A 19,054-nucleotide genomic window follows, 5' to 3' on the forward strand; every position below is an offset into this window, starting at 1 on the left:
TCTTTGTTTGGCAGAGAAGTTATTCAGTACGGGTAGGAACTCCTACTCTTTCGTCAGGTTGTTCACAATTGCATTCTTCCATTATCACCCAGATAACATTTTCATTTTGTTTGACCTTCTTTCGGACATTGTCCTTTTACTTCTTCCAGCTCACAGGCAACCACGGTGGCTCTTCCTCACTCTTATGACGCACTAGCAGCGCCGCCTCCTGCCAAAGCCCTGTCCAAGTTGAACGCAGCCGAGATCAATGTGACGTGGGAGAACGCTTGAGGTGTGTTCTAAATCGCGTCGTCGTATATCAGCCACATGAGAGATCCTCACAAGACAACAAGGACACTCACGCCTAGACCTTCACCACCTGGTGAGATCTCTTCGCTGTACAGCTCGACGTGATTACCGTATCCCAAGAAGTCCATGAACATGTTGACGCTGCACAGGTCATCAGCACCAAAGAATCGCAAAAAGAGGCATTGCAGATCTCTATTGGACTCACGCCTTGTCGAGATACGGCTTGTTGTATACTCCCGCTCTGGTCAACGCCTCAACACACCACAAGGTACACAACGAGAAGGCTCCTTCTTCACCACCAACACCATCATCAGACAAAGCGGCGTTGTATCGATACACCGACGAATTGGCAGTCAGCCCGCCCTTCTCGGGACTGTAGCCAATCAGATCAGCTACGGATCGACCACTCATGACCGCTAGAAAACTCACGTCTTCAAAATATTGTCAAGAGTACGAGTGAATCTCGGATCCGCAGCGGATGTGAAGAAGACCTGCCAAAAGTGGGATTAGTACAGCTTGCTCTACGATTTCTGCTGCTCCAGCTGCTCACAAGAGGCATGATTACTATTCAATGGCATCAGTACAAGTTCCACTCGTGCGAAAATGTCGACTCACAGACCGCTGAGTCGATCGAGTCCTTGTCTTCGTACGACTGTGAAAAGTACCCCTTCTCTTCGCTGTGGAAGAAGAAAGCTTAGCGATTTGCTCATCTCAGCGTCTTTAAATGGTCACGCACTTCCAACCCTTTGTCTGGACGTCCTCGTAAATCTTGTCTCGCGCTTCAAGCCACTTGAGCCTGTTTGGACAGGGAAGACATCTCTTCTCGGCAAGTCGGAGACCTCGATCAAGAGCGACCCTATAGAATTGTGGTCAGCTTTGACAAGCACTACCGCGAGGAATTCCACTTACCACAACATCACTTTGGAGTAGACGAAGTTCTTCTTCTTCCCTCTGACCTCCCTGCTCGTTTGTGTCAGCACTGACACGGACGAGAAATTCGACGAACCCACCAGATGGAAAGATCTGGTTCGTCAACTTGCGTGCAGGCATAGTCAACCACCTGTCTGATCGACACCCAAGACTCCCAACTCTGTATTACGACGTCAGCGTGCACCCGCTGATATCGAGCTGATACTCACCAAGGGCTTGCTGTATTTCTGAGCGAGATAAATACAGTCCATAAGCTCGCCATAAATATCCTGAGAGTAGAACCATACGTCAGCGACATAACCACAAAGGAGGACTTGCATCCTTCACTTACCAGCTGGAGATGGTCCGCAGCGCCGTTCCCGATCCGAACGGGTTTGGAACCCCTGTGCCCCGCAAGATGGTCAAGCTCGATCTCTTCGAGATCCTGCAAGGCTCATAATTCAGCATAGATAGGCCTCTAAATGGCTCAGGGCGAGAGACTCACCTTTCCACCGTGAATGGTGTAAACACTGCGATTGAGCTGTGAGCGACAAGCAACACCTGAATGCAATAAAGACTTACATCTGCAAGGATCCGTCCGAGTTCCTGTCCTTCAAACGGTTGAGAATGAAGTCCACATATGCATTTGCTCTGTACGCGGTCCAGATCAGCTCGGTGTACCCTCAGGATCTCAATAGGTAATTCTCACTCTTCGGTGAAACCCAATCGGATAAGGGCATATAGCGTGAAACTGGTATCTCGAACCCAGGTGAAGCGATAGTCCCTGTAGTGGTACGAAGGTTAGCCGGGTATTGCAAGCACCGTCGTACCAAAATCAAGCTAACCCACCAGTTTCTTTGACCACCCAAGAACTCCGGTAGGGAGAAGGTGGGAGCAGCGACGATAGCTCCCGTTTCCTCGAAGACAAGCATTTTCCTGATACGATTGTCAGTCGTTTCCACGACATGACCTGATCAACTCACAAGACTAGCGCTGAGCGATGTACAGCTTCTCTCCATCTACCTTTGTACTTACTCCTATTGATCCAATTTGACCAATAGAGTTGTGTGTCTCGCATCAACGCGTTCAAAAGTGCCTGTACAACATTAGCACAACGCTCCTGTTTCCCGCAGTTTAGGTGTGTCACTGACCCGTGTCAACAGAGGATTCTCCTTTGGTCTCAATTTGCTGGTAGCGGCTACCAATTTACCCATTGGGATACCCAGAGTCTCCGCTCGTTCGAGGTTGGGGTTGGCGACTCTCTGATGTTCCGGGTTCGAATAGCTGTAGTCTCCACATTCCCTTAGGACAAAGATGACCGATTGACCTTCTTCCAATTCGAAATCCGCTGTAACGGCATCACCGAGCAAGTCACGATTCTTGAGTTTCTCGATTTTCATTGTGAGTTTGGGGTCGGAGACGCATTGGTCCGACGAGTAGGCGAGATAACGGAGATCGAGAGTGAGTGAAGGAGAGGTGAAGACTGCTTTGGTGGTGTGGTCACACTCGGCGGTCACCGAGTCGTCCTCAACAAGCTATTACAAGAGGTCAGTCAACGGGGGCGAGATTCGTTTCCTGCGGAGGCACAGGACTCGCTCACCTCTGTGGTGTGCTTGTCACGACAGTAGTTGAAAGCAGGGGCACACTCCATCCTGAAAGGGACCTTCCCACGGATACTCTCAACCTTCCTGATAAGCCAAGGTAGGAAAGCTCGGCTGGAAGACTGAGCCCGGTTTGCTCCCTTGGGTACGAGCAGGTCGGTCATGATACCGACTCCGTCCTCTGACAGGAACTTGGTGACGAGGACGTTGGAGTTGGGCGCATAGGCTTGTTTGCTAAGGCAGGTCACGGGTCAGATTTAACCTCGGCTGACTTGAAGGTAAAACCGCTTACGGCTTGAACGGCCATGTCCTGCATAAGAATAACAATTAGCTCCAGTCATAACGGAGGTTTAAGTACAGCATCTAGAACTCACGGTGTGATGGAGAAATGTCCACCCTTATTCGCATCAACGATCCTGGCGAAGACACTGCGAGTCATTGGGCTTCAGCTTCCGCACCCTGCCATTGCGATCCGTACTCACCTGGGCGAATCAAAGTAAGGAATACACATTGACTCGATAGAACCGTCCAAGCTGACTACCGCCGCGGTCTGCTCCTCACGTTAGCATCCTGCTCCTGGTGGCTAAATGGTGGTCTGAACTGACTCGCAAGTTCCCGATCAAAGCATGATCCTATTCCCGCGATTTCAATCCAGCTATCAGCTCTCCGCTCGTCCGCTACCAGTGGTTCACTGAGCACCGTCGCTCACCTGGATACCCCTCACGGGCATACCAGCTTCGTCAAAGTCTTCTCTTGGATGATTCATTGGTTTGTAGTGGGTTGTCATGTTGTGGAAGGAAGTGAAAGTGGGATCAGTGAATTTACTGCAATCGTGCTCCAAGTCTGCCCGTGTATCCGACCAGTTCTGTGGTGGGAATGGAAGCAATAGGTTAATTGCGATTATTCGTCACCGGCGGTGACTGTATCAATGATAATTACGAGAACGACGACGTCAACGGGGCAACATGGTACATGGTACGCGGTACTCACCGACTGCCACGTGGGAATCAACAGGTTCCTGACCCGAACAACCGGTCTCAACTGTCCGATCATACTTTTCAACGTCAAGTGTTGTTCGTTTGTTGCTTTCCCCACATGCCTAGTAGGTGCTAGAGTGATTCACCTACACCATGTCGACACTACCTTCACCAGCACCTGCACCAGCACGTCGACAGCTTACTGTACCTTCTCAACCAAATCAACGGTCCACTTCACCTGCATCACCTCATCACACATCACCCGTACGCAATGTCAACGGCAATGGTGTCGAAGCGGGGCCATCGCGGACCAATCGTGGCTCAACAGCAGCTGCCCGACTCCCAAATGGTAACCCACGAGAGATTCCGCACATTCCAATCAGGAAGAGAAGTCTACCTTTGGCAGCACCGAGTACCCAGTGAGTGACTGTAAGAGCAGGTCTTGCGAGCAATGCTGACGCGCTTCTAGCCCATTGCAGATGGAAATAGATCGCCTGACGGCAGTATGCGAGGAGCACGAGCGTGTGATCAGATCTGGACTAGTGAGTAAATCCTGGAATAAGATCACATCATACTGACACCCACTGCTGTAGTCCACGGTCAAGCATCACTTACTGACCATGACACCCGATATCATGGAGCGATTCCATCAATACGATGATGACGCGGAGGTGTGTTACCTGTCACTCATAGCACATTGCTCCGCGAATCTTGGCTGATCAAAGTAATTACCTCTCGTCATAGACTGTGACAGCGTCGATCCAGCAATCGCTACAGGACCAAATACCACCATTCCAAGCGCATCTCCGCCAGATTATCGAGAATCGCGAACGGGACGTCGATGTGATGCGTCGACGTACGACACCGTGGAAAGATGTCGTATCCACGGAAGATAAGGATATTGTAGGACCTAATGGGAAGATAGGAGGGCAAGAAGAGGGGAGTTTGAGAAAGTTGATTAAGAGTATGGAGGGATCAGACGAGGGCAGCGACGCTTTGAACCGGGTGGAACTTTGGACTGATGAGATAGTAAGTGGTGTTCTCCCTATGAGGGCCCGACTCATGCAATACAAGACGCATCGAACTAACATGCTGATGTATCTGCTTGAACGATAGGAGATGTACCTCAACGGCGAGATTGTGAGGGTCAAAGAACGAATAGCGAGCAGAAAATACCAACAGGCATTTACTATCAGAGCCGTAGCAAGTGAGTCCTATCACTACCGCTTCAATAGCTACTACGAATCATGTTGGATCTGGTTCTCCTAGCCTGGATAGACACTACAAATGGTTCTGGCGCTGACTAATCCGCTTTTGCAGCTATTGCTGTTCTCGCTGTGGTATTTACAAGCGCGCTGTACCTCTACTGGTATTACCCCGAGCGTATCCGTTTCCTTCGATTTCTTCGACGTTTCTGGCCATTCTAGTTCTGTTGCACTCCGTATGCTTCCACATTTATGCCTGTACCATGCATCACTGGTTGTTAGCACCATGCATGTATCACGATGAACAGGGGAATCAAAACAAGGTTCTGACGGGACACACTATACTTAGCTTATCTATTTAATCCCCCACTATAACAAGTGATGACGAGTGCAGTTTGTGAGTCATCGTCATGTCCGGAACCGGCAAAGCTTAAGGGGAACAAGGAAGGGCTTGAATGCTACGGATAACACAGCAACACAGAGACTGACAGCTACCGACGACCATTACGGTAGACAGTATAACAGTTGTTCTCATGCATACAATAACAATATTAGAACCATAGACTGCACTGAAAACACATCACTGTCTCTCATAGGCAGGCAGGAGAGTCCTCTATCCATCCGAACACCGCTCGCTTTGCACGGCCCGCATCGAAGTCGGTCGCCGATCACCACCACACAGAATAGTCCATCAAAGGAGCTATTCTTGGCCTGAGCGCACCACACGGCTTTCAGGTTAAGCAGTGGTGTCAACTTGCATACCAGTCCTTTCAACGTTCCGTCCGAAAAATCATACTCCGACTACTTGAACATCATTCTACGAGCTAGAATAGCTGAATTGGACTGGTCAACAGTCTCAATAGTCCCGACTTACAGCAAAACTCTTGGCGGTAAGAACTGCACTCGTCAACTTCGGTATCGTTAGTAACTCAACATCATGACAACGACGACAACTACAAGAGACGACTTTCCCGCCATGACCGAGGTCAAAGTATCACCTGTCCTGCCAACGACCGAACAAACTACAAACAACGGGAATGGGACAGACTTGAGCTCATTCAACCTTGGCGCTCCAGTCGGCTTGAATGATGCTTCATCAATCAACAAAGTTGGCTCGACTTCTTCAGCACCTGCGGTATTGGACTTTGCAAACTCCGACACGAAGCCTACATCCGGACCCTCCAAGCTCGCTTCGACAGTCGAGCCCAGTCATACAAATATCGAAGCTGTCAATGACCCTAGCTCGAGTGTCGCACCGACCACCACCACCACTGCGCAACCGGTGGAAGTTGAATCACGACCAAATTGTTCAACACACACCACTCATACTCAAATGCCCAAACCCAGTGGTCCCATCACCAGTACCACGCCTACCAAACCTCCTCCAAGGCTCATATCTACATATCTCAATTCCCATCCCACCCACAGTGCCGCCAAGGCCATCTACACGACGTTTCCTCAACCCAATCCGCTCATTCGTCTAATCCGACGATTTCACGTCAAACATAGTGTGATCGAAGGATTGAGCGAGGCAGAGATGAAGAAGTGGGAAGGGGAGGGTAAGGAATTGAGAAGGAAAGCGGGGTGGAAATTTGAGGGTGAGGAAGGAGAAGGAGCGGTAGTGAGCGAGCTGTTCTGGAAGGTGAGTTTTGGACTGATGCCTCTTTCTTGGCGTGGGATACTGAAAGGGCCAAAGCTGATTGAGTTTCGATCTTACTTCGTGTAGATGTACATCTCTCTCATGCCCACTCTTGAGCGAGATCCACTTTCAGGTCTGGTCCCTCCAGACTTACTAGGTTCGACGACAACAATGCCGCTCTCCGTCATTTCTCTCATCCCGGATATCATGCAGCATTATCGAGACGTAATCATTCGAGCGGAGAAGGAGGTCTTCTTGGCGACTAACTACTGGCAGTGAGTATTCTGGGCTCGATGTCTGTCCTATATCGCAAAATACATACCTCTCGCCCTTTACCCTAGCAAACAACCACTCTTTCCCTCTCCAGGAATGTACGCTGACAGGTAACCTTCGTAGACCGTCAAACTCCGTCAACACCATCTCTGGAGCACTCAAAGAGCTCTCCGCCAGAATAGCGAAGGAAGGAAAGCCCAAAATTGTCGTCAAGATCATGTACGATAGAGGTTCATGGGAACAGCTGTGGAACGCGCATGCTCCGGTAAATCCTAAAGAATGGGCACCGTTGGATCTACCAACGAAAGAGGATGTACCGGGTCTAGATATGGAGGTCATTGTGGGTATCGAGAGTCATGTCGACGTATGAGCAATGTCGGCTAACAAGTTTTGCAGAACTTCCACCGAGTGCTGTTGGGTACATTCCACGCGAAATTCCTGATTGTCGATAGAAAGGTTGCCTTGATCAACAGTAACAACATTCAAGGTATCTTGTTTTCTTAAGACCGAAAGATTCACGCTGACGTACTTTCCTGCAGACCGACCGAACCTGGAACTCATGAGTCATCTGGAAGGGCCGGTAGTCGATGCATTCTACGAGATCGCCCTCCACTCATGGTTCAACAAGCTCACCCCTCCTCTTCCCTGCATGTCGACTCCCTATCAACCGCCTTTACACCCGGTTACTGGAAAACCGCAGTACCTCTTCCAGGATCATAACCCGTATTTCGATGACATCGAGATGCTCAAAGCGGCCAGAGCTGCGCGAATCCTGCTGCGTCGTCAGACAAAAGACATTGCCGATGAGCAAGCTCTTCACGATGGTCCGGGCGCAACGGAAAGGTTGAGAGAAGCAGTGAGGAAAGTGGTAGACCAGCAAAGACAGAGTCTGGCAGACTGGAAACCAGGAGAAGAGCTGGAGGCGAAAGCGCAGAACGCAATGAAGGAATTGAGGGAGTTCCGAGAACGGTGGGGACTAGGAGTAGCGAGTAGGGCGAACAGTCGAGGACCAAGTCGCGGACCGAGTCGTGGACCTAGTCGACGTCCGAGTCACAACGAGAACACACTGAAAACAGCATGTAAGTGTTTTTATGAATTTGGGACAGAAGCGACAAAGCTGACGACTTCCGTCTACAGACCGACGGGAGGACGAGAAGACTGGGATGACAGTCCCCTCAGGAGCATCGGAAGCACCCTCTTCGCCTACGGTAGTCGGTGATTTCCCACCCAAATCCAAGACCTATCCCCTTCCCAACGGCACTCCATTAGACGAGCAGTGGGGAACAAACGTTGAACAGGACCATGGGCCAACTTCACCTCCGTCACCTCGAAGAAGTGTGGACGAACTAAAACGTGAAGAACATCACGTCGCGTTTGCCCCATTGGTCACCAATGACATTGACGGTACAGGTAGACTGTATTTGACAGATCAAGAGGGCGTTGTGGAGTCACCAGCTGCTTCGACTATCAACCTTCCATCTACAGGCAACGACGTGTCCCGAAGCGCGATCGTAGACTCACCTGCAACGGCGTCGGTGAGACTGCCCTCGGAACACGACCACGCTGGAGAGACAAGTAGAGGACGAGCGGTCGACCCAAAATCACTCTCGAGAGCAACACCGACCAACGAAGCGGGTGAGGATCTCCCACTGTCTGCCATGAGTGCGGAAGAAACTCAAGATAGATATGCGAAGATCAAGAAAAGTGTCCATATGGAAGCGCAATCGATACCCACTAAGGAAGAAGAGATTCAGCCCGAAGGAACGGGCAGTAAGAGGATGTTCCAGCTGTCAAAGAGATTCAGTGAGTCCAAATGCATTCGCCACACTCATGTGTTGGATTCCTTACTGATATGTTCTTCATCTAGACGCGGGAGCGCTGTCTGATGCGTGGGCAACAGTGGAAGATTCGGATGAACTTGATAGCTTCACCCCGCATGTCGTCCATGCCCCACATGATCCGTTCCCCATAGCTATGTGCTGTAGGAAACCTCACGGACGTGAGTACTGTCTCGATTCTTTCTTGATGCATGCTGATCGACCCTCTCGCGTTTCAGTCCCTGGTCATCATGGTAAGCCGAGAAGATTGTATGCAACTGTGAAATGTGGTAACTAATCGTGCTACAGATATCCGAAATCCGCAAAACGCAGCTTGGCTCGCTGGATTTAGATACGCCAAGAAGAAGGTGTTTGTGTGAGTCTGCTGAAATCGCAGTCGTACTCACCCGATCAACAGCTGACACCGAGACACAGACAAACCCCGACGCTTAACGCTCGACCGATTGTCCGAGCGGTCAAGCAGGCATGTCGACGTGGAGTAGACGTCATCCTTCTTCTCGACTTGGGTAAGTTTCGTCCGTCTTCCCTTCTTGGGATCTGAGCTGATCTTGTTCTGCTTATCTGATAGGTTTCAACGACAAGGGCGAATCCATTCCCTTCCAAGGAGGTACAAACGAAGAAGTTGTTGATAGACTATACAAGAAGCTTCAAAAGGAAAAGAAGGAACAGTACCTCAAAGTTTACTGGTATACCGGTAAAGACCAGGTCAGACCTTTGAATGCGGTCAAGAAGCAAAGGAATTGCCATATCAAGTTTGCGGCGTATGACGACGAGGTGTTGATCATCGGGAATGGTAACCAAGGTGAGTGTGCGATCGCCTTGGAGCTGCGTATCAGGGGTATTAAGATGCTAACTTTTATGGGCCTCCAGACAGTCAATCTTGGTTCCATTCTCAGGAAGTCAATGTCATGATCGATTCCAAGGTATGTCATCGTCACCTGGCCCGTTCGACCAGAGGTAGCATAGCTGACTCTGTTGCAGCAAATCGTCGCTGAGATGATGAAGACACTTCTCATTAATCAAAACACGATGAAATACGGAGGTGTCGATCCTGATGGCGTGTGGAGGGACAAAGATGGCCATACGCTCGAAGATTATGGAGCTACGGCCAAAGGCACGTTCAGAGGATTATCGGGTTTCATTGCGTTTGCAAAGACTATCTGAGCGTGTTGACGCGAGAAGGGGAAACGGTGAGAGTTGTGTGGGGTTATCGAGAGGGCTTGATAGAGCCGGACGATGTGACGATGGTGTGATGTGTTTGTGCCGGTGCTGGTGCATGCGGAGTTGGCTATGGAGACTATCGCATTTGTATATACTTCTATCAGATTGTTGCTTCGATTCTTAGAGCTTGGAATTGATATATAATAACATTTTTTTTTACATTGTTGCATGGATCATTATCGTAGTATGAGTAGTACGGAAGAGTCGGCACGTTATCCGACCGACCGACCGACCGACGGTACACTTTAGCCGGGAATAGCCTTCCACCAACCAACCATTCACCGTCACCGTCGATGTGGATGTCACCGTCACGAATAGAACCTTGTCTTTTAGATCTCTTGCATTCAAATGGTATAGACTATCCATACATCTTAGACATATCATACTTGTAAGAACAAAACGTAGCATTAGCAAGTAAACTACTGCACATAATGTCCGAATTCCATCAAGCTGCTCATAAACTCCTGGTGTGAGTGGTCGTCGGTCATCTCTCCGTGATCTAGATCTACCCCGTCCTGCACCGTCATCTCGTCGGCGTTCAAGTCAGTCCAGGAAAAGGCGTGTAATGACAGCGGAGCGCTACGTGTATATCAGTGAAGGCTGTCAGCTGATGGTATGATTTAACTCCTCTCGTTCACCTACACCCCGCCTCGTCGTTATCATGAATGCTACTCAAATAATGACCATGTAAACCAATGCCCCTCTCCACACACCTGACCACCTCGTCAACCCAACCTCGCCGAATCGCTCGCTTCTCTTCGCGTCTGGCTGGACAGCATCCCTGGCCCTATCGAGTTCTCCGACCCTGTCCTCCTCGCCAACGCTACCCCCGGTACAGCCCACACCTCCCCCGCCTTCATCCCAATTTTCGGCGCGACCCTCTCCATGCTGCGAGAGATCCTCCTCTCAACCAAAGAGAGTGGGAGTCAGCCTATCTTGATCGCTGGAAGCGGGACGATGGGATGGGATGCGGTTGGTGTCAATCTTGTAGAGAGGGGAGATGAGGTGGTTGTTCTTAACACGGGTTACTTTGGTGATTCGTTCGCTGATTGGTGAGTCTGACACGAAGCGGCTTGGTGCGGCGCATCGTGGCGTGGTCTCGAGGCAGATGGACCGGCTGCGTGATACGGGGCGATGAAGCGGTAGTTGTTGAAGAGGGAAAAGGGAGGGCTGAAGGGTGGGGGCAGGAACTTTGAACCTTGAGTGTAGTGTTTACGACGGTATAGCGGTGGATCTAAAGACAGACCGTGGCTGCAAATCACCGGGATATGTACAGACAGCTGATGCCCTACATGTTCACAGTCTCGAGGCATACGGTGCCAAGGTGACCCAAGTCAAGGCTGAGGTTGGCGGTGTCCCAACGTGAGTTGAACGCTTTTCCGCCATCCCAAAGTCAATGAGCGAAGTCGCCATGCGCTCGGCGGCTATGACACTTTTGTGGCCAGTCTGACGCCCTCCTAGCGACCAAGCAATCATCGACGCGCTCGCATCCCACCCTAAAATCATCACCATCACCCACGTCGACACTTCCACCGGTGTCCTCTCTCCTGCAGGTCACATCTCCCAACTCGTCAAGAAGCATTCACCCGACACATTGATCGTCCTTGATGCTGTGTGTTCCGTAGCCAGCGAGGAGATCAAGTTTGACGAGTGGGGATTGGACATGGTCATCAGTGCTACTCAGAAGGGTCTGGGTGTCCCTCCTGGTTTGAGTGTTGTTCTCGCCAGTAAAAGAGCAGTCGAGGTTCGTTTGTGGTGGAACTTGCGTCATCGACTCGCACCGGTACTGATACTGTTACATACAGACCGTCGAAAAGAGGAAGACCCCTGTTCAGGGTTACTACATCTCATGGAACAAGTGGATCCCGATCATGAAGAACTACGAGGCAGGCAAGCCCTCATACTTTGCTACTCGTAAGTGGAATCCTCTCACCAGGTGTGAGTCCGGTCTAAGACTGATACGATGCTCGTGGTTAGCCCCCGTCCAACTCGTCTACGCTCTTCACACATCGCTCAAGGCTATCACCTCCGCCCCTATCTCCGACCGTGTCGAGGATCACAAGGCCGCGAGCAAGTATGTCAAAGACAGCCTCGCTGAGCTCGGACTGGACTTCGTACCCAAGTCAAGGGATATCGCTGCGAACGGAATGACAGCTGTTAGATTCCCCAAGGGACTTCAAGCTAGTGATGTCCTGCCCAAATTGGCCGAGTGAGTTTTCAACTTCCCTTCCTTGACACAATCCTCCACGGGTCCGTTGTCGCAGTAGAGGTATACGGACTCTGAGCTGACGTGATATATGTCGTAATTAGGCGAGACATCGTTGTCGCTGCTGGATTGCACAAGGCAATTGTCACCGAATACTTCAGAATTGGTCACATGGGTGTCACTGCCGTCAACAGGGAACGAGGTGATCTCGAAAAGGTCATCAACGGTATCAAGGAGGTTTTGGGTAAAGCTTGACTGCGTGGCCCGGAGAAGGAGGGTGGAGAAGTTAGGGCGAGGTTGTAAAAGCACGTTAAGGTAGTAGAAGATACATCATACTACGGGTAAAGAAACGTAGATCAATCGAAGAAATGCATCTTGTAAGGAACCTATACCTGTCTTTCTGGCCAAGCCCAGTAGATGATCAACTTATTGCGAGCTGAAAAGTCAAGGGATTTTCGGAATCGTTCAACGGGGGCCAGTTGAAGATTTCCTTCGTTTCTGCTCAGCACTATATAATCGAGCAATAAAGCAAGTATTCAACCAACCGAACCAGAATCGGTTAAAAATGGTCACGTGATGGAGTTGGTCACCATACCTGTCTAACACACAGGAGGTCGGCGGTTCGATCCCGCCCGGGATCAGTTTTTTTACTTTTTTTTTTATTCCGGTGCCGATGGTACCCGGTCGGGTGGTCAAGTCGACATCCGCTTTTTGGTCCTGTCAAGCACAGGCAATTATGGGCAAGTGAATTATGGCACAGGACACTGTTGATTGTTCAATTTTTTGCTTGTTGCATGGGATACAATTCATCTGTTTGATTTGTGTACTGTCTTACCATGGTCTGATTTTGGTTGCAGAATGATGCTATGCATTGACACCATATTTGTTCAGACTTATTGTGCAGGCCTCTAGGCAAAGACCTGCTGAACTAACACATTCGACCAAAAGTGTTGGGGGTTGCAATGTGAAAGTTGATGGATTTGAGCACCTACCTCTGATATTCTTGAGCTAGCAGAGTTGATGTGAGTATTGCTAGAGTAAGTAGAGTCAATCAAAGGTTAGAGCAGGGTAGAGCAAGCAAGAGGAAGCGGAAGGAGTGAGTGAGCCAGTGACAGGCGGAAGATATAAAAGAGAATGGATGAGAATGAGAGAGTGAGAGAGAAGTGATGAAGGAAACTCTAGCTTGATCTGTCTGCTCCCTTTGATAGAGATGCAAGGGAGAGATAACTGCAGAAGTGATAGAGGTGTGCTAGGGAAGAAGACACAGAAGAAGTATGAGAGAGTCGCGGTTACAGGACGAAGGACACACGCACAGACTTCAGATACGGTGGTAAGTGAGTCCTTTGTGTGGGACATGTACAGAACATGTCTGTTCTGTACTCAGTCTGGATACAGATTGGTATCTCACCCAGAATTGGTATGTACCCGGTATGAGTGCGGTACTTGACCACTGCAGTGTATGGACTCGGTACTTATTGGTGTACAGAGGATGTTCTGTATCAGTGTCCGATCTGTAGATGTGTTTGATACATAGGCGTAGTCGGTATGGAAGTGTGTTTCACATACATTTGGTCCGTACATCAGTGGGTTGTTGAGTTTCCTGGAGTAATGGCCGCCTGGTAGTTGGTGAACAGTTGGAGTGGGCATTCTGGTGGCTGGTGAGCAAATGGAGTGTGGCAAGGGATCCACTACACTTGAAGATGATATATGTTGTGACTGCTACCTAGTCAAATGTCTTCAGGTGTGTCTGAACAGACTGAAAGCCATTGTTGAATAGATCTGGGAGGACAAAAATTGCAGCCAGGAGGTATACATTGTCCACCCCTTTTCTCGTCAGCTGCGTTCCTCTCAGCTGTGTAACAGCAGTTCAGTCTCACTCATAGATCACACCTTACACTGCCAGAATACATTGCCACTGTCAAGAATGCTCAAGTCATCAGTAACACTCTCGTATTGCTGCCATCCCTGACGCTCACTTCTGGTCAATTGCATGACAAGCTTAGCTTAAGCCAAATTCTTGTGCTAAACACCTCTTATATCTTCCTGTAATGGCCTAGTAATCAGCATCTGCTTGACCCAATCAGGTCAATCACTGAATTATGTGTTCCAAAACTGAGCTCAAGTGGCGCCATGCGGGCTGTCTATTGAGTCCTAGCAGCCACATCCAGGTTGACTCAACAAGACTTGAGCTGAATGATGTCATTGATGAACCATTGCTCAATATAGGAAGACATCCCTATGTTGTCAGGCGCTTAGGAAGCTATATATGTAACTCATGACATCATGACCAGCACTCTTTGTAAGCAATGTTTTTAATCCTTTCAAACATGTGAAACACAGGGGCCTATGACATAAAAGAGGTCATGGCCATGTCAATGATGTCATAGGAAATCCTTTGTTTGATACTGGTAGGATGACCTCTATGATGGCTTCACACTTGGGAAGCCATGTCAACATGAAACCTCAACTTGGCATGTGTGGATAGCTCTCTGAAGTGAACCTCCAAGCCCAAGCTCTACATATAAAAGATTGACCAGAACTTGCCACAACAGAGGTCATTTTTCATTCCAGACTCATACCTCCAACTGCCAATCAGCCCATCACTGCCTTTGCTATCTCATCCTATATTTACTCTACGCCCAGCTCCCACTTACAATGCCTTACCCCACATCTACTACTGGCAACTCTCGCCAGGGAAGATCTTCTAGTCACAGTTCTTACCAGAAACGACAGTCCAATGACCAGTATTTGGGCAGCAAGTGGTCCAAAAGCACACAGAAGACTCCCAAGGTGTTCAATGGTGACCTATCACTCTTTGTGGAGCAAAATATCCCTCAAAATGATTGGCAACAGACCTATGATCGTGTGCAGATCGAGGAGCGAGAGGGGAAAGCCCTCTGGAAAGTTCATGAAGCTTCCAATGATTTGGACTTCAGTAATAGGAGGTACATGGGACTTGGTATCCAGGAACTGGTGGGTGGAATTTGTGGCCAAAAATGGTATGATCGTGTACCGCAGGTAGGGGAGTACACTGAGGCTGGTTGGACTTATCTGCCTTCCAAGAAATATGTGGAGTTCCTCAGAGACGAGGGGAAGATCACAAGACTTGATGCACTGGAAGCCTGCCACGCACTTGACACTGCAATCCGCAGTGTCCGTGACAGTTCACAGAGTGCAACAACTGAAACCAACACCATGACTGGTGCCAATGAGGAGCTTGGTCTCTATGGACAGCAAGAAGAGTGGGGAGACTGGCAGTCATGAGAGGCTGATGAGGTCTCTTTCTTTGAGCCTGACATGTTGCCTGAATTCTCATAGAAGCAAGAGGATTGGGAAGATTACCAGCTGGGAGAGGGCAGTATAGCCGTCTACTACAACCATGTTTGAGAATTGTTTTTTGTCAATATAGGGTGGTGATGTAGGTAAGATTTATATAGTATTGAGTGGAGAGTAACAACGAAGATGCATGTTGGTCCAGAATCCATACTATTTGACGTCTATCAACTTTGACCATTACAAGTTCTACTGGTTTCAACATTTTGCCTACCGAGCAGCTAACTACACTGTGCAAGTTCCTTCTAGTAGTTCCTGTTCATGACAGGAAACTGGTGATCCATCAAGGACGGTGTGGGGTATGTGTCATGAATCACAGCACGTGTAATCCTACTAGACATGTTCCTGTACCTTCGTTTGTGCCTGGCACTGTAGAGAAGCACTGTAGAGGAGTACTGTAGAGGAGTACTGTAGAGGAGTACTGTAGAGGAGTCCTGTAGAGAAGTATCCATGTGCCTGGCTTGGCGGAGGCATTGCTGACTAAGGTGACAAATATTCTCGGTGGCAAACAAGGTATAAATACCCCACCCCTTCTGTAGTCAGTTGTTAGTATCCCCAGTTATGGATCTCCATTTGAGTCTCACTCATACAGTCACATAGTTGGTCACAACCCAACAACTCCTATCGTCATCACTACCCCTGTCGTCACCATTGCCACCGTTGGCACTTATACCTGGGTCAATCATACAACAAGCCCGAAACACTGTCTTTCTAGTAGGACATCCCCCGTATCCCTCCGTACCGGCGTGACAAGTTGCTTGCTGTGGAGGACTGCGGGCTACGACCTGCAGGACTCACACTATCGACCAAACGTGTTGGGCGTCGCGATGTGAAGTTAATGGATGTGAGTACTTACCTTTGATCTTCTTGAACTATCAGAGTCGATGCGGGTGTTGCTTGAGTAAGTAGAGTCAATCAAGGAATAGAGCAGAGTAGAGCAAGCAAGAGAAAGAGGAGTGAGAGAGCGAGTGAGAGGTGGAAGAGGTGAGAGAGAGTGAATGATGAAAGTGAATATGATTTGATGATTGAAAGGAACTCTTGCTTGGTTTGTCTGCTCCCCTTTATATACATGCAGGGGAGAGATAACTATGGAAGTGATAAGAGCGTACTACGGAAGAAGACACGGAAGAAGTACGAGAGAGTCACGGTCACAGTACGGAGGAGACACGGATAGCATACGGATACTGTGGTGGGTGATTCCTGTGTGCTGGGCATGTACAGAACGTGTCCGTTCTGTACTCGGTCTGGATACAGATCTGTATCTCTCACGGAGTCGGTATGTATACGGTACGAGTGCGGTATTTGACCACTACAGTGTATGGGCTCGGTATACGTACGTGTACAGAGGACGGTCCGTATCAGTGTCCGGTCTGTAGACATGTCCGGTGTGAAGGCGTAGTCGGTACGGAGGTGTATTCGGTGTATGGTCGGTTGGTATACGGATGAGGTATTGAGTTCCCAAGAGTGGTGGCAGTCTGGTGTTTGGTGAGCGAATGGAGTGTGGCCTGGGATCCACTACACTTGCATCACTTTGGTGTACATATGAGATGCTGCTGCCTCCCACTGGGCATAGAGGGGTGTTGCTTCCAGTCACAAGAAAGAGGATGGCCACTGCTGAAGTCCAAAGTGCTGTTCAGCAATTTGATTGGCTGTTCATATACACAGTGGTATGAAAGAAATGCCAGGAGAACCATATGATGCTTGGTAGAGGCTGTACTTGACAGCAGTCAACAAGTGCCACACTGTAGCTTAAGGGTGCACGCCACGTGCAAACAATAACCCTGCGCGCTCGTTTACGTCTTTACACAACTCTCAGCGTCTCCATCACCGCGAACTCATTCTCGCATCCTTGCTCCTTGGAACTGATATATCGTCAACAGCTTCGTCTGTGATAGGGCATTTTGCGCAACTGTGGTCTGCACCGAACACAACACCAGTTGGCCATTTGACTATTCGACAATAGCAGTCAATAGCACCTCAGCTATCACGCGTTCCCCCAGCATTCCTTGACGACTGCATTGTCCCCGTCAGAAACTCCTGCGACATCCCGCCCAACATGCCAACGACGGTCCCCAATGCTGTCTTCGCCCCACTTCTGCGGTCCTCCCCAACCTTCCTCAAACCTTTTGTTCACGCTCTCGTCGCCTCATTACATCGTCTGGACCTCTCTCGAGATCCTAGAAAAACGCTACACAGACTCTCCCAACACAAATTCACCATCTCCAACACTCTACCTTATGTGTTCATGGCAACATGTGCTCTGTACAGCTTGTACATCATGACCACCCCACCTTTCCCCTTCAAGCTGGGTATCCCACTCGCGTACATTACTGCGGTGTTATTACCCATCACTTCGCAATTCGTTTTCCCGGCTACACCAATCTTCGCTTGGCTGATCACGTTCTTCACTGCAAGATATATCCCCACAGGTAGACGACCGGCAATTCACGTTGCGCTCCTTCCAGCGCTGGAGTCGGTACTTTACGGTGCGAACATCTCCGATCTGCAAACGAGATATACCAATCCGATATTGGACGTGGTCGCTTGGTTGCCCTACGGAGTGATTCATTTCGTCTGGCCATTTATCGTCGCTTTGATCTTGTGGACGTTAGGACCGAGAGGCGCCGTTCAGTTCTGGGGTTTGGCATTTGGTTGGATGAACTTGTTGGGTGTGGTGACTCAATTGTTACTCCCGTGTGCTGCGCCTTGTAAGTGTCCCCTCCCTATAACTTCCCAGATTCGCAATGCTGATCTCCTCTTCTCTGCTAGGGTACGAGATCATTCACGGTCTCACGCCTGCCGACTACTCGATGCCAGGATCACCTGGTGGTTTACTCCGAATCGACCGAGTCTTCCACTCTCAAGGCTATTCCAACACATTCGGTAACGCTCCTCTCGTTTTCGGTGCTTTTCCCTCTCTTCACTCCGGTTGCGCTGTCATGGAAGCGTTGTTCCTCTCTCACTTTTTCCCTGCGCTCAAACCCGTCTACTGGGCTTACGTCGGCGTTCTCTGGTGGGCTACGATGTATCTCTCCCATCATTACTTGATCGACTTGGTCGCCGGAGCTTGTCTCAGCGTGTTGGTATTCTACTTCTGTATGCCGGACGGATTCAAGGATGTCGATCAGATTCAATGGGACAAAGCGGAAGGTGATGGATATGAGATGATCGGTGGACCGAAAACCATCAGAGAAGTGGATTTGGACGAAGAGATCAGAAAGCTAGAAGAGGAAGGTGAGGGAGATATAGAGATTGGAGCGGAGGAAGATGATGAGAGACGAGATGAAGAAGAAAGGATCGAAGCTCAGAATGGGATGGGGAAAGGACCAGAGGGTAAACCGAGGATGAAGAAGAAGAGGTCGGTCAGTTGGGGTGAGACGAAAGTCCTTGGAGAAGAGGGAGCGGGTAGACCAGAGGCTGGTGGAAGTGGGAGTGGAAGTAAATCAGTAGAACAGGCCATAGCATAAATTTCTGAAGAACGCGAAAATCATTAATGCAATAACATCGATCCAGCCAGATGACCAAATATGACGGCTCGGTTGGGATGAGGCAGTCAATGCATGT

The 19,054-nt window shown here is 49.5% G+C and overlaps 5 protein-coding genes and 1 non-coding gene across 6 annotated transcripts; 5 read left to right on the forward strand and 1 right to left on the reverse strand.

The window, feature by feature from the left end:
• Positions 1-182: 182 nt before the first annotated feature.
• CI109_101458 (uncharacterized protein) lies at positions 183-3,585 on the reverse strand (the record flags this gene model as incomplete). Its single annotated transcript, XM_032006293.1, has 23 exons — positions 183-278; positions 342-429; positions 494-661; positions 718-779; positions 839-852; positions 904-965; positions 1,025-1,144; positions 1,198-1,248; positions 1,299-1,378; positions 1,428-1,487; positions 1,550-1,642; positions 1,703-1,727; positions 1,780-1,848; positions 1,907-1,981; positions 2,047-2,133; positions 2,181-2,293; positions 2,349-2,732; positions 2,798-3,032; positions 3,091-3,108; positions 3,173-3,226; positions 3,281-3,348; positions 3,404-3,430; positions 3,508-3,585. 23 exons carry the CDS (start codon positions 3,583-3,585, stop codon positions 183-185), a joined length of 2,127 nt encoding a protein of 708 aa, XP_031859506.1.
• A 343-nt stretch (positions 3,586-3,928) lies between these two features.
• Positions 3,929-5,202, forward strand: CI109_101459 (uncharacterized protein; the record flags this gene model as incomplete). The annotated part of the gene is made up of 6 exons (XM_032006294.1): positions 3,929-4,194; positions 4,245-4,317; positions 4,369-4,446; positions 4,520-4,804; positions 4,892-4,982; positions 5,096-5,202. The coding sequence occupies 6 exons, from the start codon at positions 3,929-3,931 to the stop codon at positions 5,200-5,202; spliced, it is 900 nt and encodes a 299-aa protein (XP_031859507.1).
• A 715-nt stretch (positions 5,203-5,917) lies between these two features.
• CI109_101460 (uncharacterized protein) lies at positions 5,918-9,894 on the forward strand (the record flags this gene model as incomplete). Its single annotated transcript, XM_032006295.1, has 13 exons — positions 5,918-6,622; positions 6,707-6,894; positions 7,016-7,232; positions 7,289-7,379; positions 7,432-7,971; positions 8,030-8,695; positions 8,760-8,891; positions 8,949-8,963; positions 9,019-9,085; positions 9,145-9,236; positions 9,299-9,532; positions 9,601-9,653; positions 9,712-9,894. 13 exons carry the CDS (start codon positions 5,918-5,920, stop codon positions 9,892-9,894), a joined length of 3,183 nt encoding a protein of 1,060 aa, XP_031859508.1.
• A 488-nt stretch (positions 9,895-10,382) lies between these two features.
• CI109_101461 (uncharacterized protein) lies at positions 10,383-12,412 on the forward strand (the record flags this gene model as incomplete). The annotated part of the gene is made up of 7 exons (XM_032006296.1): positions 10,383-10,420; positions 10,728-11,003; positions 11,254-11,313; positions 11,413-11,695; positions 11,757-11,865; positions 11,929-12,160; positions 12,262-12,412. The coding sequence occupies 7 exons, from the start codon at positions 10,383-10,385 to the stop codon at positions 12,410-12,412; spliced, it is 1,149 nt and encodes a 382-aa protein (XP_031859509.1).
• Positions 12,413-12,724: 312 nt separating this feature from the next.
• On the forward strand, positions 12,725-12,798 carry CI109_101462. The gene has a single exon. It is a non-coding gene; the product is annotated as a tRNA-Val (tRNA).
• Positions 12,799-17,546: 4,748 nt separating this feature from the next.
• On the forward strand, positions 17,547-18,957 carry CI109_101463 (uncharacterized protein; the record flags this gene model as incomplete). Its single annotated transcript, XM_032003124.1, has 2 exons — positions 17,547-18,198; positions 18,260-18,957. 2 exons carry the CDS (start codon positions 17,547-17,549, stop codon positions 18,955-18,957), a joined length of 1,350 nt encoding a protein of 449 aa, XP_031862446.1.
• Positions 18,958-19,054: the final 97 nt, after the last annotated feature.

This window comes from Kwoniella shandongensis, chromosome 3, assembly GCF_008629635.2.
Source record: "Kwoniella shandongensis chromosome 3, complete sequence".
In the NCBI taxonomy this organism is placed as follows: domain Eukaryota; kingdom Fungi; phylum Basidiomycota; class Tremellomycetes; order Tremellales; family Cryptococcaceae; genus Kwoniella; species Kwoniella shandongensis.